The 24,790-nt window shown below is 42.9% G+C and overlaps 2 protein-coding genes across 3 annotated transcripts; both read left to right on the top strand.

Moving 5' to 3' along the window:
• The first annotated feature begins 827 nt into the window (after positions 1 to 827).
• On the top strand, positions 828 to 12,077 carry LOC309575587 (nucleolar RNA helicase 2-like). Its single transcript, XM_082286156.1, has 15 exons — positions 828 to 988; positions 1,486 to 1,755; positions 2,444 to 2,519; positions 3,170 to 3,348; positions 4,887 to 5,004; positions 5,850 to 6,035; positions 6,532 to 6,677; positions 7,340 to 7,489; positions 7,990 to 8,151; positions 8,869 to 8,988; positions 9,746 to 9,819; positions 10,016 to 10,175; positions 10,481 to 10,615; positions 10,995 to 11,039; positions 11,534 to 12,077. Exons 1-15 carry the CDS (start codon positions 884 to 886, stop codon positions 11,741 to 11,743), a joined length of 2,136 nt encoding a protein of 711 aa, XP_082142282.1. The 5' UTR covers positions 828 to 883; the 3' UTR covers positions 11,744 to 12,077.
• Positions 12,078 to 13,106: 1,029 nt separating this feature from the next.
• Positions 13,107 to 24,726, top strand: LOC309575586 (nucleolar RNA helicase 2-like; the record flags this gene model as incomplete). 2 transcript variants are annotated; one of them, XM_082286154.1, is made up of 15 exons in its annotated part: positions 13,107 to 13,481; positions 13,609 to 13,875; positions 14,997 to 15,072; positions 16,029 to 16,207; positions 17,307 to 17,424; positions 18,199 to 18,384; positions 19,074 to 19,219; positions 19,444 to 19,593; positions 20,450 to 20,611; positions 21,171 to 21,290; positions 21,769 to 21,842; positions 22,596 to 22,755; positions 23,345 to 23,479; positions 23,868 to 23,912; positions 24,409 to 24,726. In XM_082286154.1, 15 exons carry the CDS (start codon positions 13,107 to 13,109, stop codon positions 24,574 to 24,576), a joined length of 2,361 nt encoding a protein of 786 aa, XP_082142280.1. In that variant the 3' UTR covers positions 24,577 to 24,726. The 2 variants fall into 2 exon arrangements, with proteins under 2 accessions (XP_082142280.1, XP_082142281.1); XM_082286155.1 differs by having other exon boundaries at positions 13,247 to 13,481; positions 13,606 to 13,875.
• Positions 24,727 to 24,790: the final 64 nt, after the last annotated feature.

The following is a 24,790-nucleotide window of genomic DNA, read 5'->3' as shown; positions in this document are numbered from 1 at the left end:
GTTTCCTACTTGTGCCACAGAAATTAGAGCATGCTTCACCTTCCCTGCAGGAAAACAAAGCAAATGAACTAGACATGCACATGGTCACTACAAAAATCCCTTTAATACCAAGGTTCTCTGACTCTGTCCTGCAGCACTCTCAGCTATCCTCAGCCTACTTGGTGTGTTTGTATCTGACAAGCACGGTTTAGTCTTTGCAAATGAAAAGGTGCTGGTAGCATGAGCCAACAGGTAAGGCCAGTGGCACTGCTTTAAGAGAGGCCCTGCTTGTAGCCTGACCTTCCCATTCCACAAGGAATCGACATCCTGGCAGCTGTCAGGATCGCTTCATAGATTTTACTTCCTAAAACTAATTTTGACTTCTTTATCCTGATTGATCTCTGTAGCTACAAGCAGATTGTGCTGGGCTCATGCTGCAAATCGCCATAGGCTTGAGGTTTTTAAATCGTAGTCATTTGGTCACACTGCCCTTTCCTACTTTAGACTTTTCACAACTGAACGCTTCTCTGCCGTAGTTATAGAGGCTAAGTCATCAGCTTGTAAAACTACTGGAGATTTGTTCTGGGGAAGGCGCCCTGGCAACAGCCGTGGGCAGAGCCCTCATGGCGGACCCGTCATGGCGGCCACCCCCTCACAGCGCGCAACGCGCGCGGGGCGCGCCGGGGCTTGCAGTCCTCTCGTTGTCCCCTAGGGCACGCCGGGAGTTGTGGTTCCGCGCCGACGGCCGCAGGCGATTGGCTGTTGGATGGCGCGGCCCCGCCTCCGCACTGCCGGATCCGCCGTCCATTGGCTGCCGGGCGCCTCGGCCGCTCGGAGCGTGACGCGCGGCGGGCGCGCGGCTGCTGCGGAGCGCGGCGTGGCGGAGCGGCGGCGGCGAGCGGAGATGCCCGAGGCCACCCGGTGCAGCACCAGCAGCGGGGCCGAGTCGGGCTCCGACTGCTCGATGGACACCGAGGCGGTCCCGGAGAGCGGCCGCCGGCGGCACAAGGTACCAGGGAAGGGCTCCGGGTACGGCCTGGCCGCGCCCGCACGCTGGGGCTGGTGCCCGGTGGGTCTGGCCTCGGATCGCGGCCACCCCGCACCGCCAGTGGCGCGGGCCGGGCGAGGTGTGCGCGGCGTGGCCGCGGGGCGGCCCGGACCGGGCGGCCACGTGCGCGGGCGAGCCGGGCCGCGGCCTCGCCGCGTGTCGGGGCGGCCCCACCAGACGTGCTGGGCTTGCCAGAGCCCTCCGGGAGCTCGGAAGGCGCTTTCCCCGGCACCCGGAGCGGGGGAGAGCCCCGAAAACGAAGGCCCGGTTGTCTCGTGGTCGGTAACGTGTCTCCTGAGCGGCGGCGGCCGGCAGGGATCTGTTGCCTTGTGCCAGCCACCGCCCCCATCAGTAACTAGAACGTGCACTTCAAGCTTTAACTGTTCTGCACTCTCTTCTCTGTTCCGTGTCGCTTGGATCCACGAGCGTGTATTTTCATTTGCTCTGTGCCTTGCCAGAAGGAAAAAAAGGAGAAGAAATCTAAACACCGGGACAAGTTTCAGAGGGGAAGGACTCAGACAGATGAAAGCGAGGAATCGGATGAGGAGCGTTACACACCGAAACCCAAGAAATCAAAGAGTGTCAGTAAACAGAACGGTCATACGAAAGAGGAAAGCCTGGAGAAATCGAGATTGTCTTCCTTTAGCAGCAAATCCTCCCGCAGAAGCCGACAGAGTAGTTCTAGTGAAACGTCAAGTGAGAGCGAAAGTGAGAGCGAGCAGGATCAGGTAAAGCTAAGGACTGGCTTTAGTTATAGTGGTGTGTTATAATTTTTAACTCCTGCATTGTAACAAGGCCAAATTTAGAATGGGTTGTAGTCCCTTTTCCCCCTTCCTAATCAGTCGAAAGTGCTGTAAATTTTCAAGATTTAAAGTTCTTGAATTATTCAGTCTGCCAAGAATTTGGAAGAATTTTGAATTATGAAAGTCCTGAAGTGCTGGATCAGTGCATCATGGTTTCCTCACTTCAGCAGTCTGGTGCTGTGGTAGCTGTTGCTGAACAGACAAGTTGCACTGAGATGGAGCTTTAATATGATTCAGCATCATGAGGTATATGTGTTTTTTGGGGTTGTCCTGTTCAGAGGCAGGAGTTGGATTTGGTGATCCTTGTGGATCCCTTCCAACTCATGATATTCTACTATTCTAATGAAGAGTTTTCAGTTTTGGTTTGAGTGTTTTGGATTTACTATGCTGTTAGATACGAAACACTCTTAACCTACAGATGACTTCTGCTAACTTTGTCCAAGTTTCAAATATGATGGTAAAACAAAGAAGGCTCTTTAACTGCAGCTGTGACACTGTCACTGAAGAGTATGACACCAGTGGCTATGCTGAATTTACTTAAATTACTTCGAATTTACTGACAGTCATGTGATATTCACATGGAATCTTATCTGAGTTATTGTTTACCTAACAGGAGTTGACTGGAGAACAGAAAGAGGGTGCTTTCTCCAATTTTTCTATTTCCAAAGAAACTATCCAGCTTCTTCAAGGTAAGTTTCTTGGCAAGGTGTTGTAGAATGTCAGTGATCTCTGTCATATTTTTATGCTCAACACCCTCGATCAATAAGCTTTCGAGATGTGCTCTGCTTCTGCCTGTACAAGCACGGATGCTGTGCAGAAGACATCGATTGCCTGTTCTAAATACACCTTTGAGCACAGACTTTCCTGTTTGCAGTGTTGTCCAGTTTAGCCTTTGCAGTAAAATTCTAAATGACACAAGCCAAGGGGAAAAAAAAAAGATGTGTGAGAATTTTTCAATTAAAGGGTTTTTTGGTGTGAATAAAGGAAAACCAGTTATATTTAGTATCTGTGATGTTAGTTTGCACATGATTTAGTATGAATAAAAAGAAGAGTAGAAGGGATTTTGAGATATGTTGGCACAGTACTGAAAGTCTTCCATAAAGGCTATTAACTTTCTCTGTCCTAGCTAGCACTGTCTCTGGGGGTGTGAAGTGAGAATAAAATGGATAGTCCTGGGGCACTCTTTGCAGATGACTCATCTGATCAAATAAATCAGTGGAGGTGATGATACAGTCTTACTTTAGAGTTGATGGAAATTCTTGGAATAATTTCCACTGAAGAGTACGAAAGAACACTTGTAAAATGATCATATTAAGGAAATCTCTTGAAATTGTCACAGCTCGAGGAGTGACATACCTGTTCCCCGTGCAAGTGAAGACCTTCAACCCAGTGTATTCTGGCAAAGATGTCATTGCTCAAGCACGAACTGGAACAGGGAAAACATTCTCTTTTGCTATTCCCTTAATTGAAAAGCTTCAGGGAGAGTCACAGGAAAGAAGAAGAGGCCGTCCACCAAAGGTAACTGTGCCTGGCTAAAATGGTGATTTTGCTTTGTCTTACATCTAAATGATTCAGGGTTTTCAGCTGCTAGAAAAATTCTTCAGGTCTGTGCAGGGGTAAGCTGACCCACATTAAAGGTGATTTGAAAGCTGAGTTTGCTGGGCTTTGCCTGCGTCCTGTGCTGCCTCCCAGCCTCTGATGAAGAGTGAAGAGCACAACAGATCTATGCACTTGTCAGTTCCTTTTTCTGCCACAGGGACACCAAAACTACAGGTGTTCAATATGTTCCTATTTAATTTTGCTCAGTCACGTTCCCTGTTCAGGGCCAGTGGCTACTGGATGCTTGTTTTTCCTCCAAATTGCTAACAGATGAGTTACTAATTGTAACTTGACAGCTTGATAAAAGCTGTCTACTTAAACATGTTTCTTTCTAAAACATGTAAACAGTGGGAGGTTTTAAAAATAGACTTAGTTTTCACTAGGAGCACCACCAAATGTTGAAGCTTCTGCTCCAGAGAATGCAGATTCATTATAAGCTGTGTTCATTCTGCTAAGGAATACCATGTGTGGTTTTTCACTGAATTCTTACGATGCCTCCAAAAAAACTAGATAGGCCAAAGCTCAGCGTGTCCTCATTAATAATTTTTGTCAGTTTGTTTAATCTTGCCAGCCATCTCATAGATTACCTGAAGTGCATTCCAAAACTAGTACTAGCAGTTTTATATGCATCTGCCCATCACATTGCTTGGCTGACTGAGAACGCTGTCTCTAGATTTGGTACAGTCTTTTGGAGAAGGAAAAGCTTTCTTCAAGGGAGTTGTAAGCCTTATAAAAGATTCCAGGCCTCACTCTACCATAATACACTACTGTTTGCTTTTTGGTAATGGGTTTTAGTGTTGAAAGAGGTAAATAGGATAAGAGGATAAGGATTTTAAGGTTCCTTTTGTGAAGCGACTGATGCCAGGTTGGAGAGCAGTGCTTCAATCACATTTTAAATGGAATTGGTTAACCTGCCTGCAGGGAAGCTGTGTGTTGGAAGAGAGGATGGTTCCTTGGTTGCCTCTGCAGGGATATAGATTAGCACAGCAGCACTGCAGACTGAACATATGTTTCCCTGAGCCACAGGGAAGCTGAGAGACAGCTGATAGCTCTTCCTTACACCTTCTCATAGGACTGTGAAGCATTACTGAGCAGGTGCAAAAACCTTTTGTTACCCACATCCTTCAGTCTTGTATTCATTCAAACAGCATATGCACATGCAGAAGAAAACTTGTAGCTGATCTATTCAGGAGCTAAAATTAAATAAAATTTAAGTCTCTCCTATCCTGTTTAAAAAGAAGTTAGCCTGTCCTAAGTGAGTATACGCTGAAGGAGTTTAATGATGTTACAAGAGACTTAAGCAGTGTGTTTCTCCAGCCTTTGCTTAGATAATTATTTAAAACAGCTGTGTTTTTTTTTTAATTTTACAAAGGGTCAGATCTAAATTAATTATCAGAAGTTTAGTGGCTTCTCAGAAGCCATGCTGAGAAGATACCTGTTTTGTCTTTTCTATGCAGGTTCTAGTTCTTTGTCCAACAAGAGAGCTGGCAAATCAGGTTGCGAAAGATTTCAAGGACATCACAAGGAAGCTGACAGTAGCTTGTTTTTATGGAGGAACTCCCTATAATGGACAAAGTAGGTGACTCTTAGGACTAATAATTGAAATATTGATTGACTCCCATATTTAAGAAATGCAGTTGGGTCTTTCCAAACACACACTTACAGCTCAAGAGCTGGATACTATTCATGGGAAATTCAGCAGCTCAAAATGTATCTTCTTATGGAGATAAATGGCTGTGGCTGTCAGTTGTATTCCTGGTGTTGCTTATCTGCTCCTGTACCTTTAAATTAAAGTGAAACAGAGTATACTGTGTGTATCACCTGTATTTGGGTTTAGGTTTTCGTAAACCCATTTTCTTTAAAAAAGTTTAATCTTAAAGCTGTGGGTGGGTATGTGTTTTTTCATGTGATAAGAGATACATAGAGGATCTGTAAAGTGGAGAAGAAATTGTTGTGACAGCGTAATTTACTGTCTGGGTGGTTGTAAACAAGGAATGAGAATGAGCTCTTTCATTATGATACATCATGAGGCATTAGGGATGATTGTTTTTCCACTGCAGAACCTCAGGAAGGAGTTGATTTCTGCAATTTGAATAGTTAAATAGGTAAATTTTAAAAAATTTCCAGTTAAAGTAGATAATTTGGGAAGAGCTAACTATTTCTAAAGAATATTAAAAGAAGCTTACCCTTGCTACTTTAAATCATGGGGACAGGGAAGGGAAGTAAATTTTTTTTTCCTTCATGAAGAGAGGTAGATATTCTACCTTACTTTTTTTGTTCCAGATTTTTTCTTCCTGTTCATCATTAGTTCTCACTTTTGTAAGGAGTGTACTTATGAATGGTTTAAGAAGCTGTTTCATTACTACCACGTGTTATTGCTCCCTAGTTCACTGCTAACTCTACTCTTCCCTGTTCACCAGCTGATCTCATGAGAAGTGGCATTGACATTTTGGTTGGGACACCTGGTCGAATCAAAGACCACCTCCAGAATGGCAAGCTGGACCTTACCAAGGTGAAACATGTTGTACTTGATGAAGTTGACCAGATGCTGGACATGGGATTTGCTGAGCAAGTGGAAGACATTTTACGAGTTGCATACAAGAAGGGTAATCCCAATATTTAAACAAATAGTAGGAAATATTAGTGATAATTTAGTTAGCTAAAATTCAGGTATAAAGGGACTTTGTTTAGAAATGACTGAATATTCTATATTGTGATCTTGAGACTCATTCACAGAACCTTTGCAAACTGGAAATTCAGTACCTAGGGGTCTGTAAATAACTGTCTTTGACACCTATCTTCAAGTTGTGCTTGGGTTTCTTCAAATTAAAACGAATTAGCTTTTTACTTCTATCAGTGCTTGAAAACAGATTGGATTTTTTGGCCTTAGTAATTTTTTCATAATCTTGAAATTATTTAGACTTTCTAGAACATTTTTTACTCCAGGTGTCAGTAATGCATAAATTTAAAAACCTCAATTGCCTTCTTTATATTATGTACTGATATTTAACCTCATTTTTAATCACCCATGTAATGAACTTGTGTACCTCTGTTAGATGAAATGTATGAAGTTTGTGAAGCATTGTTCTGGTTTTTTTTAAGATTCTGAAGACAATCCCCAGACACTGTTGTTTTCTGCAACTTGCCCACACTGGGTGTATGATGTGGCTAAGAAATACATGAAGTCCAGATATGAACAGATTGACCTTATTGGGAAAAGAACTCAGAAGGCTGCTACAACAGTAGAAGTGAGTAATCTCATGCGAAACGTTTTCAGGCTTTTTCCCTTTTCTTTTATGCTATGAAAGCTCATCTCTTCCTAAGGTGCATTACCACAGTGATGTTGGAAGTTGTTGTCAGAATTTTTTTCTAACCATAAGGCACATTACAGCTAGTGAAGCTGTTTCTGGGTTTAGGATCTCTCTTCTCACATCACAGGTAGAGAGAGGCTTTTCTTGTCCGTTTTGTGGGTTTTCAGAGAAAAGCAGTATCTAAATTTATCCAAGTTGGAAGCAAAAGGCACACATGAACATCAGCCTGCTGCTTTTAAATCGTCATGGACATCACAGTCAACTTCTGCTATTCTGTATACAAGATACTTTTTTTCAAACTTCCTGTAGTATCTCACCTCAGTAGGCCTTCACTTGCTGTGCAGTAAATACCATAGCAAGGAATATAATACATGTGTGCTAGACACCTGACTTTCTCTTACTGTAATTATTTTGCTGAACATAAGACTAATCGTGGTGAGCATAAGAGCTTTATGGATTTTGTATGTTCCAGGATTGTGAGTTAGCACATTTTCCCCATCAGGGAGCTGTCTTTACTATTTCTGTATTTAACAGTTCCAAAAGTATTTTAAAAGAATCTTAACTTTACACAAGCTAATCACTGGAATTCTTTTCCGCAGCATTTGGCAATAGAGTGTCACTGGTCTCAGAGAGCTGCAGTTATTGGAGATGTCATTCAGGTCTACAGTGGCAGCCACGGGAGGACCATTGTCTTCTGCGAGACCAAAAAGGAGGCAAATGAGCTGGCTCTGAATGCTTCAATCAAACAGGTATTTTATCATGTGTATTAAGTAACAAAACCTGTCAGAGATGTATCAACCCTATCTTGATACCAGACCTATGCTGAGTAAGTTTTAAGGAGAGTTTCAAAATGCATAGGGCAGGCTTTTGTGTGTGGTCAGATAGGATTTTACTCTCTCTCATGGACATGAAACAAAAGTTGTAGATTTCTATTTTGAAACAGCCATAGATGGTGTGGATGGCAAATTAGGGCAAAGTTTTCATATGTCACAGTAATTAGATGTAGAGCTAAGACACACATTGCAGTTCTGTTTTCCTACTGCTGTTAAAGGCCTTTTAGGTATATTAGTAAGAATTACTGAGTACATATTGTAAGACACTTAAAATATAAATTTGAGTAATTCAGTTCATCTTCTGTATCTTGCCATACGGTACCTATCAAATACCAAGATGTTATACCCAAAACTGACCATAAAATGGAGCACTGTATGGGATTTTGGTACAGTTCTAAAATAATACTGTTTTTCAGGATTGCCAGTCGTTGCATGGTGACATTCCTCAGAAGCAAAGAGAGATCACACTGAAGGGTTTTAGAAATGGTTCATTTAAAGTTCTGGTTGCAACCAATGTGGCTGCCCGTGGTTTAGATATCCCAGAAGTTGACCTGGTTGTACAAAGCTCACCACCAAAGGTAGGAGACTGTTATGTTGGATGTCTTGTAATAATCTGTAGTCTTGTTTTCAAGTAGTGTACGCTATCAGGTGATGGTATTGACCACAGAGAGTTCATCAGCATTGTGTTTCAGGGGGAGGAACGTCCAGATATGTAGAAGTAGTTTCTTAGGGAATTTTTTGAAAGTGTGTCAGCCCCTGGTATGTTTAAAGATTATTTCTTTAAAATGTCTTCTTATGAGGCTGTTCCAAGCCTCTCCCTTTGAAGCTAGGTGTGTGCAAGACTGGAAGCAGTGAGAAGAATGGTTCTCTTAAGTGGGTGTGAATGTGAGCTATGGACCAGAACAGTGAGAACAGTGGCTGAAATTAAGAGCGTTTAAAAGAAACAATGTAATGTTTCAGTGAACACCCTATTAATACCACAGTAACCACACTCAAGTGGATGTGCAGGAGGGTGAGTGGGACTGTTGTAGAGAAATACACACTCCAAATGTGTGGTGATGCATAAAGTTGATCTATGCTTATGGCTCTGGCTTTCAAACCACGATTTTTAGAGGATTATGGAAAAGCATATTTGCTTGATATTAGTGAAATAATGTTTTCTAATTTAATTCTCTGATGCAGTTACTGTGCACTGTTCAGGCTTAATGGTAATGGCTTCTACAAGTTATGTGGATGCAATGAATTGATCAAATTACAATGAATTAGGTAACTCATAAGGCTCTCTTTTTCCGAAGGATGTGGAGTCTTATATTCATCGTTCTGGACGCACAGGTCGAGCTGGGCGGACTGGGATCTGTATCTGTTTTTATCAGCGAAAGGAAGAATATCAGTTAAGACACGTGGAACAAAAAGCGGTAAAGTACCGTTTTCTTCTCGTTGCAAGACTCTAATTTGTTCAAGTACAGAATGTTGTTTATAAAGCACCTAGAGGAGGTTCGGGTGTCTTGAGGAGGGTGGTTGGTTACTGTCGGTTACTGTGGAGCAGCGAGAGCACTGAAGATTCTCATGCCCACACCTCTTCAGCAAATGCCAGTAAGGTTGTCCTTGTGGAAATGAGAAAAAACTCGCAGTATTTCAGTGTAGTGTTCACCCTGGTTATCATCTGACCAGTGATGTGCATATGTGCAGCTTTACTGAGAACTGTTACTTGCATTTTTGCACTTTGTGCAGTGTTCCATATGGTAGTTTCCTTGACAATTAAGTATGTGATTGGGATGAGATGGTTTATTCCTGGCACATGAAACAGTTACATTTAGACTAAGGGTCTGTAATTTGTATTTAGATTCAAATCTATCAGACTAAAAGTAGTAATTTAGAATTTGTAGGACTCTGTTTTCCCCAGGAATCTGCCAAAATGGTTTCTGTTTTCAGTTTAAGGTCACTGAACCGTTTAAACTGATCTGGTACATAAAAGCCTTTTAAGTGTTACCCATTTTCCTGTAAGGTTAACCTTGCAATTTTCTCTAGAAAAAATTGGAAATTAGAAGGTGAAAATAAGAAGAAAAATTACAGACTTTAATGCTTGTTCTGTTGGAGTTCAATACTGCCTCTTTAGAACTGAATTATTTATGGTCTGCAATTTTTATTTGTCTTTTGCCTTTTAAATTTCAGGGCATTACATTCAAGCGTGTTGGTGTTCCTACTGCAACAGACATAATAAAGGCTTCCAGCAAAGATGCCATGAGGTGTGTTCGGGGACTCAAGCCCTGCTGTATCTTCCTGCCTTCCTCATTCAGAAGGACTGTTTGAATTATTCTTTGCTGTCTCTTTGAACTTTCTGAACACTGTTGAAATCTTGGATTACTGTGGTTTTTTTCCTATTCCAGAGCCTAGTAAATACTGGTGTATAAATTGTTAAATTTTTTTGCTTTAATTGCTTAGGTGCCTGGATTCTGTTCCTCAGACTGCTATTGAGTATTTCAGAGAATCTGCTCAGTTGCTAATAAAAGAAAAGGGACCAGTTAATGCTCTGGCTGCAGCTCTGGCCCATATTTCGGGTGCTACTTCCATCGAACAGCGCTCACTGCTGAACTCAGATGTGGTAAGGAAGGGTGTATGGCTTAATGCCTGTCTTGAAACTGGAAAAAGAGCCACACCTCTGTGTTGTCTAAATAGAGAATTATTTGTCTCCTGACCATTTTGTTTGAGAACTATACTTAAGCCACTAGGAAGTACTGATTTTGTTAAAAGCAACAATAGAGTGGCTGTAAAGATACTCGATGCCCTGTAACAGTACCGACTCAAAGATTTAGTTAATAAACTGTAAATTGGCAGGTTTCTCCTGTCCAGTGTATGTGCTGAAGCTTATTCCTCTGACTGAGTGGAACGTGCCCCGTTTCTTTTTAGGGATTTGTTACAATGATACTACGCTGCTCTGAAGAAATAAACAATATGAGCTATGCCTGGCGAAGACTGCGAGAAGTTTTGGGTGATGATGTCGATCGGAAGGTGAACAGAATGTGTTTCCTCAAGGGAAAAATGGTAAGTTTTTGTTTTGTGTCTTTGATACTGGGCTCTTCTGATTGCAGCCTTTTCTTAGCAATTGTCAGGGGAGCTATTTGGTCTTTTTCTCTATTCCAGGCACTGTTGATGATGGGCCTCAATCTGTTATTTTAGTGCTTAGGGCTCTGCTGACATGCTCAGGAGGTAGGATAATGCATGGCTATGGGGATAGCAGAACAGGTAAAAGGTAGGAAGCATGTTAATTGTGCCTTAATGTCAAAACAGAAAAGCATTTTTTAGGACAGTCAGTCCTGATAGTACCTGTCTGTCAGGTGTAGATTTGTGGGCTCTGTTGTTTTTAGTTGCAATCATTTAAAACGCTTGACTTGTATGCATTAAAATTACTCTTTCTTTTCAGGGTGTGTGCTTTGATGTTCCTGCGGCAGACCGAAAAGAAATAGAGGTATGTTCATTGCAAATACTAGGTACAGCATACTGGAGATGAAACTGGCTGGACTGGGTTAGACTGAAAAGATGATGTAGCCTTTATCCTGCCTTTCCTAGTGGCAAAAGGGATGGCTTAGAAGGAAGTGAAGAGCAGAATAACCACAGTGTTTCTTTTCTAAGCCATTCCCCTGTGACCAAAAGTCTATAACTTGAAACTTTTGCACTCAGAAAAGTGGTGCTGGATTCATCTTTGTAGGCAGCAAGCTTTATTCCTCTTTTCTGTATTCTGTTTTCACCCAGAATTCTCTCCACAGAAAAGTGAATTCAGGCTTTTGCTTGGTAGCATTAGTATTACTATGCCAAAAATTATTGATCCCTCCAGTTAGAAGCTTGAATCCCATATATCAGCTCACGATTTTACCTTTCAGTTGAGCAAATTTAATAATTATTACATACCCTATATTTGTATTCCTAGAATTTAACTTGCTATGTCTGACTTCATTCTGATAGGCAAGATGGGAAGATTCAAAACACTGGCGTTTGTGTGTGGCGACTGAATTACCAGAGTTGGTAGAATCCATACGAGGAGGAGGCGGAGGTGGTGGAGGAAATGGCCGAAGCTTCTCAAGCTCCAGGAATGGTCGGCGTGGTGGCTCTGGTAGAAACAGATTCAGGAGCAGGGGCCAGAAACGAAGTTTCAGCAGAGCGTTTGAACATTAACTTCAACAATCCAGAAGTCAGAAAAAAATGGGACTGAAATGTTTTATATTACATTACACTAGGCTGTTTCTGTGTGTTTGTACCATTGGGGAAAATACTTCATTAAGGTATTTTTTTTGGTCAGTACTACTTTGCTCATAAACAAGGTTCTGTTCATTTTAAAAAAATGTGCAAAGGAAGAAAAACCCCAAAAAATCCACAGGGAAAAATGAATTGTTTATTTTGTTTCTCATATTGCTCTTTGAATCTTTCCATAATATGTCTGTTGCGTTCAAGTGTAGCCTGGTTCACTGTATAATATATAGAGATCTGAATTGCTGCTCAAACCTGTACATTTTCTGATAAAATTAAATATTATTTTACAACTTCATATTTTGTTGTCACATATTTGAAGCAGTATTTTGGTGGCGATGTTGGAAGGTGCTGGATTGGGGAGCGTGGCAGCAGGAGCCAGTGAAGGAAAAATAAATCCTATTGGTTTTTTTATTTTGTGGAATTGGAATTAAACTCTTCTTTCCCTAAAACTTACTGGTTTTTAGTTTCTGTCCCAAATTGTGACTCCTTATACAACAGGCGTAGGAAAGACAGTTTCCAAAGCTTGAGGGGAAGCTCCTGAAGAGGAACCCTGATGAGGGACAACTGTGAAGGAGATTCATAACCCCATTAGGGTGTTGCAAAAGGTGGAATATGGCAAGATTATTATAGGTAAGGATGTTCTTCAGTGTAACATCTTTGTATATTTTCAAGCCTAATCAATGCAACAAACAGCAGCCCTTAATCAAGGACGTCCTGGAACTAACCAGCTTTAAGGATGAAGTAAATCAGTATGTTGATGTATGTGTAGGTATACATTGCTGAGTTGGCAAAATGCTCATGGACCACGTATCCTATGGGTGAATTATGTTTTAGTATTGTAACTAAAAATCACGGCTACAGGTCAGAAAGACGCCTACCTAAGGGGGTCCATACCCTTTTCCTGAGCATATGGAGAAGTTAGCTGGGATTACCGAATTTGTGTGGAAAATACTAAGCAATCCCTGTAGAGTGCTGGGCCCTTTCTAACTCCGAATTTCTGTGTTTGAATAAGCCCGATAGTGGTGCTATACTTGTGCCACCGAACACCCGAGCTTGTGCAGCTCTGAAATCAATAAGGTCTCTCGAATGTTGGCTTGTTGCACACCGCGGAACGAGCCCGGATTTGTGGGCAACAAGGGGAGCCCCATGAGGGGAAGTCCGCGAAAGGAGGTCTGCTAAGCGGACCACGAGGCGAGGGCCGTGAGGGAGCTCACGGTGGCGGAGGAGCTGGCGGAAGGGGCCGGCGGGCGTTGCGACGGAAGGGGCGGGCCGAGGGCGCAGAGGCTGCATGGGGACCGTGTGGGGCCGGTCAGCGCGTCTGGGGCTCCCTGCGGTGCGGGCGGCGGTGGCCCCGGCGAGCGGCGGCGGGCGGCGGCTGGGCTGGCTGTGCGGCGCCGGGGCGGGCCCGTCGGTGCTGCTGTCGGCAGCGCTGCCCTGCGGACCGGCCCGCCCGCCTCACTTCCTGCGCGCCGGGGCGGGGCGCGCGTCCTGGGGCCGCCGCGCCGAGACGGGCCCCGACGCCGGCAGCAGCGCCGCGGCCGCGTACCTTCCAGGGGAGCATCCGGTAGCCATGCCCGCCGCGGAGCCCGAGAACAGCCCCGCCGAGCCCCAGGCGCCGGCCGCCGCAGAGTCGGTGCGTCGCGGACGCCGCAGAAAGGTCAAGGTGGGCGCGCCACGTGCGGCCGCGGGTGCGGCCATTTTGTACGGGCTTGGGGGGCTTAAAGTCGACTGGGGGCGGGCAGGGGGGAAGAAGGGGCTTCTTCGGTGTGACGGCGGCTTTCCCGCAGCAGGAGGAGACGCCGGAGAAGAAGGTGAAGCGGCAGGTGAAAGCGAAGCGGCGCGGTAAGGCCGAGGCCGAGCAGGCGCAGCCCGAGGAGAGCGGGTTGGGGGACGGCGATTTCGAGCCCCCCGTGCCCAAGAAGACGAAAAAGATCAAGGAGAAGAGCAACGGTTTGGTAGGAAAGAGCGACGCGTCCCAGCACGCGGTGGAATCTTCCTCCGTTGTGAGCGACAGCGTGACATCCCCAGCTGCCGGAGAGCAGGACAGCGACGCCGAGGTAGGGATCCTCTGCCAGCACAGCCCATGTCTTGATTAATTAACGTTCTGCTGGTAATTAGTGGGTTTAATAACACGTAGTGCGCGCTGTGTGGAGACTTGAGCTGCGAGACAGTGGGAGCACGAGGCATCTGTCATAAGCACATTTTGCCACTGTCCGCCTTGGATGTGCGGCACTTGCTCCTGGGCATCGGGAGTGCCCGGGCATCCCGCCTCTCATCCTGCCCGGCGTCCTGCTCGTTCCCGCCTGGGCTGCGGGCAGTGAGGGAGGCTCGGCACCACGTGCACCAACGCGTGGGAGCTGTTCTCCACGTGCTTTCCCCCTCCCGCTAAATGCCGACCGTTTGGAGCGGCGATGGCGGCTGGTTAGGAGAGCAGTTTCCATGTGCTGCTCGTCTTCGTGTCACAGGTTGTTTGTGTCCTATAGCACAAAGGTTTTTCCCTGCTGCATAGGCAGCCACCATTCCAGAAACATGACTTACTTTGTGCTGTGATGGTACTCTCTCTGATGGCAGGACCTTTGAAGAAGTATTGGTAAAGTGTTCTGTAATAGAAAGCCACAGTTGTCCTCATTAATTCCCACTTCTGGAGTTCTGCTTCTCGCACAAATGTCCAACGGGGCCCTGTGTAGGGCCTCCTGTGAGTAGTTTTGTGTCTAGGGTGGGAACATGTGTCAAGAGAGTGTTTTTTGTATGTAGGGTGTAATGATGCAACCTCTTGGATCTTTGAAGTAAAATCTAAATTTTGTGTTTTAAGTATTAACTCACATGTAAAGTTCAAAGCTCTTTGCACGGTGTACTACATAGGTGTCTTCTAGAGGGAAATTCATGTTTCACACAGTGAGTGAATTGTTACAGCAAGTATGTTTTGTTGTGAAAAAGGGTTTTCTCATGGTTTCAGTGGACTCTAGTTAAAATTTTTAACAAATAGTTTCCGTTTCCTGATTTGCCAAGCATGCCTATATCCAAAGGGTTTTCTTTTTCCTTTGAGCAGAAAGGAAGTATCTGGTTAAACTGTGGTAGTACAGCAAATGCACAGGTTTTCTTGGGTGCCTGTGTAGAGTATGTTTTATGCTCATCTTGCAGGACTACTAAGTCTTTTTTCTTTTTTATATCCTGTTAGGAGTTGACAGAAGAAGCAAAAGAAGGCGCCTTCTCTAATTTTCTGCTCTCACAAAACACTGTCAACCTTCTCACAGGTTAGTTTGTGTGATAAAAGACATTTCTGTAAATGTTTGTTCAGAATTGCACTGTTACCTGCATAAGCCAAAGTTAAATAGTCCTAAACTGTGTTACATTTATTGTATGGTAAGAATAATATGAGCAGTCGCTGTGGATTTAGAGAATCTGCTGTTAGTAGAAAAAAGTGTTCTGGTTTGTTCAGTTTCAGGTGCCTTAAGATGAAATTATTCTTCCATGGAGTGGTTATTCCTAGATACACATTCTAGAGACACATTCCTCATCAGCATCATTCTCTATATCTTTATTTCTGTTTCTATGTCTGCTGTCTACAATGTTGCTTCTTAGACAACCTTAATGGAGTTTTGTATATGAAGACTATTTGCCTTGTGTGAACAGATTGTCTAGGGTTATTCTCATAGTTTTGGGCATTTTCATGTCTTTGTGATAGTTTTGATGAGGAAGTAATCGCTGTAGGGTTCTTGTCCTCTGTGTTGGGAAGATGTGCAAGTCTTGTTCCTTGGAAAAAATTCTCCTTGTTGCTTTATGTTGTCCTAGCTCTGAAGTTCCTGTTGGATGGGTTGTTTCACTTCTACTGTGCAAAATCTCTTTGATGTTTTAGAATGTTTTGAAACAAACACCATCATCTTCTCACCTTCAAAACCAAGCTACCCCAAAATCTTAAACTGTATCAGAAAAAACATGCTGGGGTTCTTCCTCCTTCTCCTGTTCTCTTAAACTATCCGTCACAAAGAAGACTGTATTTCATCATGGATACTCAACTCTCACCATGGGGGTGGAATATCTTTTGATCTAGAGTACGAATAAAACGTAAAGATATATGGTTTTCTTCTAAGCTGCAATTTCTGTGTGCAGGATTTGAGGTGGTGTGCCCTATGTATTTGGGCTATTTACGTATGTGGGCTTCTAATTGTTAGTTCACCTTTTAGTGAAATGTCTTTCAATTATCTTACAGCTCGAGGTGTAAAATACCTGTTCCCTGTGCAAGTGAAGACTTTCCAACCCATATATGACGGCAAAGATGTAATTGCTCAAGCTCGAACAGGAACTGGGAAAACCCTTTCTTTTGCTCTTCCACTGATTGAAAAACTTCAGAGTGTCTCGCAGGATGGGAGAAGAGGCCGTGCACCAAAAGTAACTTGCACTTAAGGGTTTACACCAAAACCTTAGAGCATGGCAGGTTTTGAAAGTGATTTTACTGTTGCTTTCAGGTTTTTTGTTTGGGACTTCTTTGTCCTATACTGTTTTTTGTAATACTGACTGCTTTGCTCAGATCAGGGGATAGAGTGTAACAGAGTTTTGCAGCATCACAGCAATGACAAATTTGGTGTTTGAGGTCCCTTATGACTGTGTTTGGGAGAACAGTCAGGGCACTGCAGCAGTGTCTAGGGAACTTCCAGGCTGCTGTCGTCGGGCACTTAGTGTGCAGCTTTGCGGCTCAGTCCCCTGCCTCTTCTTAAGTGATGTTTGAGTCACCTGGACTTGGCTCTGTTTGCTGAGGTTCTTTTTCACTATAAATTCCATGGCGATAAGTGAAGGATTTTGTTGGTGGTTGTTTTGTTTTGTTTTGTTTCCCTCATGTCTGGACACTCAAGAGATGCAAGTGGTGTTTACTAGAGATGGAATTGGTAACCAGATGCCAGTGATCAGATACCTATTCCTATACATTGGAGTGTATATATTTATCATTAGACTGCAGAACTATATATAGTCTGCAGATTTGTTGCCTGCTTTATCCTTCTGTTTTATTAACAATGTATATTTTAAATTTAAATTTAAATTAAATTTAAATAAACAATGTAAATTTTAAAATCCTATTGTCTGAAAGCTTTAAGAGATGAATTCAGCTCTTTGTTTTATTGGTTCACTCTTTAAATAAAATGTTGGTGGGAAGGGTAGATATTGGAGGAAGGCAGGTTGGTGGAGAAAAGGAAGGATGTATGGCTAGAGTGCTTCATGCTATCTATCTTTTAAAATCTTACTACACCAGATTTAGTGACTGTTCCTACCCTTTAATGCTGAGCTGCACCTTCCTTGCCCTTGGTAATGTTACTGAAGTGTCTTTTATCTGGCTTTAATATTAATATTGCTGGGATGGTGGGGAGCTGTGGGCTCTGCAACAAATGTAGAATAAAGATGGGAGTACAAGGTGTTTGATGGGTAGTAAACTCTTATCTCCTACACCTTCTCCCAAGCACAGCTACATTTTTGCCTGTTTTATCTGTCCCTCCAGGTGCTGGTTCTTGTTCCAACCAGGGAACTGGCCACTCAGGTAGCCAAAGACTTCAAGAATCTCACAAGGAAACTGTCAATTGCTTGTTTTTATGGAGGAGCTCCATATAAAGAACAGCGTAAGTAACTGCTAAGGAATTACTAATGGATTGGAGCTGACTTTTCCCAAATGCATTCCATAAGTAAAAATGGGCTTTTTGCCCCCTCAGACCTCGAGTTTAGTCAGGAACTCAAATGACCTGGCTTTCAGAGGAATCACACGGCCTGGGTTGAATTATTTAGTTCAAATAAATCTTTATGGAAAAGAATGGTTGTAGATCTGTGACATGTCTAGTCCTTTTAGTTTGTTCTTTATTGTGTTTTTGTGTGGACATAGACTGGGACTAGGTGACAGTCCACAGAAAGACGAGAACTATGTATGTGCCTGTGGCTCTGTGTGTCTCCAGAGGTAGCTGTGACAAAGAGTTTAGCTGGAAAATGAAAGTGTTTCCATGTAGTAATGGAAATTTAGGGTTAGGGTCACTGATCACTCTGGGATTGAATTGATGGAACTGGACACAGAGAGTGATCTTGTAGAAGATATCCAGGTCTTTGTCTGGGTCCTGAGTGGAGCTCAGGACCAAGCCATAGTGCTCTGAAGGTTTCTAATGTCAGCTGATTGTTGCTTGGAAATTGGTGTATTTCCCTGTAACTTTGCATGAGGTTTGACTGGTACTCCTGACAGAGCAGCTAGGACTGCAGGTAGCTGTTACCTTTGGATGTAGTGCTTTATTCTGAGGTTAAAGGGCAGCAGCTTTTTGCTTCTAAAATGAGAGGTGTTGCTGTGTACTGCGAACTTTTTATCATGTTGTCTCTTAGCAGTCTGACACTGTCCTTGTTTCTCTGTCTTCCAGTTGATCTCCTTAAAAGTGGCATCGATATTCTAGTGGGAACTCCTGGACGGATCAAAGACCACATTCAGAATAGCAAGCTGGAACTTTCCAGTGTGAAGCATGTTGTTTTGGATGAAGTGGATCACATGTTAGACATGGGCTTTGCAGAACAAGTGGAAGAAATCTTGGGATCATCCTATAAGAAAGGTGAACTCAGGCATCAGGACATGAACAGGGGACAATGCAGAAAACACAGTTATACTACTTTAAAAACTTCTGGTGCACCCCTAACTTAAATTCTTTGTGTGATGCTAGAAAAGGGCAAGGTAGAATTGGAAAAAGTTCGAAGAGAGGTGACAGATGGCTGAAGGGCTGGAGTGGCATCTCTGGATGGACTGGAGTAAAAAAAAGCCAGGGAAAAAAGCAGCGAACCCAACTGCTTAAGCCCTAGTGTTCCTCATCCTGAGACGTGACTTGAGCAAAGGGTTTAGGGTTATGATCTGTCTGTACACTTGTCGTCACACAAAGCTGACAGCTAGGGAATATTTGCTCTTTTCTGATGTAGTGGGTGTTCAGCAGAGCTGTCAGGTACCAGGTACAGAGCAGAAGGAGGTAATATTAATGTGTGAAACTCCTTGCCACATTTCACTAATGCCAGAAGTTTTGAAAAGGCTTGAATTACTGGAAATAGAAATCTCAACAATTACTAAAAACAATGTTTACCACTTTGGCTCTAAAAGCCACAAAAAGCTGATTGCTGGCAGTGTTTCTTCACATCTTGTAGTGACTTAGTGCATGTAGAGACTTGTCAATTTGAGAGCAACTCTTGCTTTTTTATCAGTTCTCAAGTGTCATGGTTTGTTGTGATGTCTGAAGTTGATGGTCCTTCCTTCCAGGCTCCGAGAACAACCCACAGACACTGCTGTTTTCTGCAACTTGTCCACGATGGGTTTATGATGTAGCAAAAAAATACATGAGAGATGAGTACGAACAGATCGACCTGATTGGAAGGAAGACTCAAAGGACAGCCACAACTGTGGAAGTGAGTGATTCTGCTGCAGAGCAGTGCGGGTCCTGAAAGCAAGTGGCCTTGATAAAATGAGTTGTGCATTAACTTTACAAATGGGGGTATGGAATGACTTTTCACATGGTTGACAACACAGATTTTGTTTGCAAGCTTAAAAGAAATTAAAATGCCTTTTTTGTTCATTTTATCCTGTGCGTGGCTTAGGTTTAACACAGGTTTCTTGTTTCTTTCCCAAACAGCACTTGGCTATACAGTGTCGCTCATCTCAGAGAGCAGGAGTTCTTGGGGACATCATTCAGGTCTACAGTGGCAGCCGTGGGCGAACCATTGTCTTTTGTGAGACCAAAAGGGAAGCAAATGAGTTGGCAATGAATGCTTCACTCAAACAGGTACCGGGGGCTGAGCACAGAGCAGCGGTTCTGATAGTCGGGGGTTGAATGCCCTGAAATAAATAGGAGATTGCAACTGTCTGAAGAAAATTGTTTCTCTAGGTGGTTTTAAGACTTGTGAAAGCTGTTTCAAAAAATGGAAATTTGAAGTTAAAATTTCTGAGTTAAAATCTGACTGAGATTATGAATTTATTCCTTTGGCTTTAAAACTGTGCAGGACCCAGATCAATAGGAAATACACAGCTTATGCTGAATAACCAGGAGATAGTAATAACTGTAACAAACAGGAGCTAGTGTAGTGGACTTACATCCCATCTTACATTAATATGCTTTTTGGATTCCCATCTCTTAATGGCATTTGATCTTTGAACAGTCATTCAGGAAAATCCAAATATGGTAGAATGAAATGTCTTGTTGCCCTTGGAAGGTTTGCCAAGACCGTTTGGAACTCAGGTGATCTATTGAGCAGGTCTTGTGTGCTTGCTTGAATTACTGCCCTTTTTCTGAGTGTGAGGAAAAGTGCTGCATATTTTTTTGAGAAAATCCTGTTTGATACTGAGTGCTGATTTATGGGCAAAGAGCAGTGGTGGGAATGGTTTGCCTAGTGTTAGAGAAATCTCATATACCATCCACATAAAAAACTTGCAGCAATTTCTGCCAGTTGGCCATGCTGCTTTCACAGTAAATCCCAGAAAAGGATCAAACAAAGCAGGATGCTTTATATTCCTTTGGTATCAGCTATGTAATTATTTTCTGTTGCTCTGAACAGTATTTTGAGGTTTGCAGGTAAATATCTTTAGATGCTGCAGCCTAGACTCCCATTAACTGTCATGTTGATGGTTTGTTGCACTGACAGGATGCCCAGTCCTTGCATGGTGACATTCCACAGAAACAGAGGGAAATTACATTAAAAGGCTTCAGAAATGGTGTGTTTGAGGTTCTGATTGCAACAAATGTAGCTGCCCGTGGTTTGGATATTCCCGAGGTTGACCTTGTTATACAGTGCTCACCACCAAAAGTAAGTCATTAGGGGAAACTAAAATTCTATTTACCTTTTTTTTTTTGGTGCCAGAGTGGTGGGTTATTTCTCTTTCATCAGAAGTATGTTCTGTTCCAATTCACAAATTAGGTGAATTTTTTTTAAATGCCAGATCTAAAATTTTGTGGTTGAAAGTTTTACAGTTTGAGCTTTGATTAAAGTCTTGGGTTTTGTTTACTCTGGAAACTCCTAGGTTTTGATATTGTGCATCTTTTCTGAATTCCTTCTGAATGTTGCTGAGTTTCATAAAAACTCTAAAATATTTTTGCTGCCTTTTTCATCGCTCCACTCTAGTGGAGCTTTTTATATAAAAAAATAAAAATGCCTGTCAGCAGTGTTTGTTAAAGCTGAGTAGCATACTTTTGGGTGGGGGAGCACAGGCAAACCTAAGTGGTTTATGTGTAGTTATAAGTTTGGGTATAAACACATAATGTGTCACTCCTTAGGCTGCTAAATTTGAATTTAGCTTGTGTTTAATCTGAAATGTCAACGGTTTAAATAACATAAGGTTTTCTCATGTTGATCTCAATTTGTGAAGGATGTTGATTCCTACATCCACCGTTCCGGACGCACGGGCCGAGCTGGCCGAACTGGTATCTGCATTTGCTTGTTTCAGAGAAGAGAAGAAGATCTTCTGAAACAAGTCGAGCACAAAGCGGTGAGTTGTACCTCAGGTCTCTGCTTAAGGAAATTATTCATCTCTAAAAGCACCCTGCTACCCTTGGACTTTGTAATCATGGGCTGCTTGTAAGTCCAGAATGGGACTCTCCTGTCCCATAGACTAGTAGGCCTGAAGTGCTGATATTTGGTGTTTGTAGATGCTTTTGTATTGGCTTGTTCTTGTATTGCCTTAGTTTTCCCATGCTGGCAGTCCTCTGTGGATGTCAGCAGGCAGGCTGGGACAGGAATGCATGAGGCAGACCATGCCTTGTATCACAGTCTGCATGTACATTGGAGTAAAGTAGGTCCAAATTAACAAAGCTGGGAACTTAAAAGCTTTATTTTAGCTTTAGAAATAACTTAGTAAAGAGTATGTTGGTCTTGTAAACAGTAAGTAGAGGTCTCAGTAATGTGATGTAGGTACCGTTGAATTGTATAGTGCCGAAAATACCTTTAATGTGTTTTCTTGATTTCAGGGTATTACCTTTAAGCGTGTAGGCGTTCCTTCTGCTACAGATGTAATTAAAGCTTCAAGCAGTGATGCCAAAAAGTAAGTTTCTTTGCCTGTTCTTAAAAAAGGTTTAGAGATGATGTTGTTCTAGATGCTTAGAGCTTAATGCAAAGCTTTAAGGGATCGCACCTGTATGTGAGCATGGCTTTGCCTATGTGGTATAAGTCACTGCTTTCTGTATGGATAACATAAGGTGGTATCAGTAAATCTCTGTGGGCTGAACATAGACCTTTTCAAAGAATATAATGTTCTCTAATCTTTTGCAAAAATTTCCCTTTGTTTATAAAATCAGAAATCAGTGACAGATGAGGGAATTACTGTTGTGAGGGGAAACTGATTTTGTCTGTTCAGATGACATGGTGGAAGCAGTGTGCAAAAAGCAATACTTGGTATAATGAGGAGTTACTCTGCAGTAGTGAGGGTGTTTTAGCCCTGGCTTGTGTTTCTTTGTATTATTTCCAAGGGTTATGGCTTTTATTCCATGCAGCTCTGTTTACATTTGCTTCCCCAGTGGCGGAAATTGCCTTGAAGCAGATTATTATAATTAGCAAGGATTTGACCAGTGTAAAACAGATGATGGGCATGGTTTTGGGTTCACTGTATACTAAAAAATGATGGGGGGAGCTGTTGTACCAGAAATAGCATTACAGAAGTAGCTGTTCTTAGTTTCCTATCTCTTTTTTTTTCCCCCTGCCTTTTTCAGAAATAACCAATTTGGGCTATGCCTTAAACATGGCTGCGCTTCACAGTGGCCTTTTCTTACCTGTTTAAACCTGTGTTGTAACTGTGTAGGTTGCTGGAGGCTGTTCCTCCCTCTGCGGTAGACTACTTCAGAAAATCAGCTGAAGAGCTAATAGATGAAAAGGGGGCGGTGGCTGCCCTGGCTGCAGCCCTGGCGCACATTTCCGGGGCAGCTCACATCCAGCAGCGCTCCCTGCTCAACTCAACAGCTGTAAGTAATGATGCACCTGTGATAACAAGGATGGATGTATGAATTACTTGTGTCCAGGCCACTTGTGGCATCTCCTTCCCAGCCTTTTTCAGCTGGGTTTCTGAATAGCTGTTACCCCCAGGCTCCTGCTGTGTTGCTTGTTCCTTAGCTGAAATCAGCTCTTCCTGGGTGACACTTGAAATCAGTAAATTTTCTTGTGATGAGAGTTAAAAGAATTTCTCCAGAGACTGAAGCAACAGAAGACTTTGATGCTCTAAGAGAGTTTAGTGACATTTTACAAGCAAATAGATTGATTCATGCTATTGTAGTTTCCCCCTTATCAGAAATCTTTTATGTTTCTGTCATATTGCAAGTACAGCATGTGATTACCTGATCTCAAAGAGATCCTAACTGAAGAAAAGTACAGCACTTCCTTTTTCTGATGCATTTAGGGAGAACGTGGCCCAGCTCATTGTGTGGTAACACAATTTTGGACATACTGTGTGATTGGACTGCGGTTCTTGTATCAGTTTGGGGGTTTTCTTATCTTTTCTAGCAGTAGGTTTGACCAAGTTTAGCCTTGTTACACATTTTTCTCTGTTTCCTGCAGGGTTTTGTGACCATGGTGTTGAAGTGTTCAATAGAGATGCATACCATGGGCTATGCCTGGCGGGGGCTGAAGGAACAGCTTGGGGAGGAAGTCGACAACAAGGTGTCTGCAATGCGTTTCCTCAAGGGGAAGATGGTAAGGTGGCCAGCCTTGGGAATGAAGGGATTTGGGGCTTTGTGTGTGTTCACGTATAACCAGTTTGTGCAGTGATTGAGGCTGGAGTTCTGAAGTATTGGTACAAAATGTTGGTACCGCACTATCCCTACTCAATCTCTTTTCTCAGGAAATGGTAACCTATCACAAGTGTGCTGTTCATGCATACGCTAATGAAAAAAAAAAAGCATTGATGTTACTTGAGTGCTTTAAAGACTTTGAGAATTATTAGAGACATTACTCCTAAATGATAATGCAGGAATTGCCTCCTAAAAAAAAAAAGCATCAGAAATACATATGTAGTGGGATTGGTTGTCGAGGCCTTTATTCTTTTGTTGTAAATTTGTGCCTCTTTTGTTTTGTTCGGTAGGGTGTGTGCTTTGATATCCCTGTTGATGAACTGAGTAACATACAGGTATGTTTGTGTAGCCAGAGCTGGCTTTAAAACCTGGTGATTTGAAAATTAGCAGCTGCCATAAAGGATTGAGTATAGGGTGGTTTTGGAGGTTAAGGTTTGTGGTTTTAATAAGGATGTTGTGTTGGCAACAGAGTGACTAGAAGGAATACAGGAGAGTCATTAGAAAATACCCTGCCATGTCTCTTCTCATTTCTGTTCCCATATTACCCTATTTCATTAACGAAAATTCTGTGGTCTTTGGCTAGTCTGTTTTGGCCTCTCCAGTGTATTTGAGAGTTCACCAGTTTTCTGTCAACTTCGTTCCCTTTGTCCCTTGTGATTGTTTATCCTTTGTCACAGGACTGTGTTTCCCATGGGGGGATCTAATGGCCTATTTTGGCAGGGGTGGGATTTGTCTGGAAATGCCTTCGCATTCAGTGTTGCTTCTGATGCTACAGGTACCTTGGACACTCCTGCAGGGACATAAAGTCTGGTTACATTGGTGTTGTTTCAGGAGCAGTGGAAGGACACACGGCGCTGGCAGCTGTCGGTGGCAAGTGAGTTGCCTGAGCTGGAAGAATATCCCCAGGAGGCGGGACGAGGGTTCTCCAAGTTCGGAAACAGCAGGCAAGGAGACTTCAAGAGAAAAAGCTGGTTCAAGAGTGGAAATCGGGGACTTTAACAGGACGCTCAATTAACCTCTGCTACAGATACGGGACTGAGCTGAATTTTATCAGACAGTAAAAGCCTGTTAGATACTCCTCTTTGTCTTTATTCCTTGATAAACCAACCTGTCTTGGACGATGGCTAAAAATCATGTTTGCTGAAATGACCAGGTGTTTTGGGAGATTTTTCTTTCTGCCCAGCAAAGTAGCTGCTGCCTGTTAGGGCATCTG

Source organism: Coloeus monedula (genome assembly GCF_965178545.1).
Source record: "Coloeus monedula genome assembly, chromosome: 8".
Taxonomy (NCBI): domain Eukaryota; kingdom Metazoa; phylum Chordata; class Aves; order Passeriformes; family Corvidae; genus Coloeus; species Coloeus monedula.
Note: the sequence above shows the minus strand (reverse complement) of the source record. Positions and strands in the feature narration are given on the sequence as shown.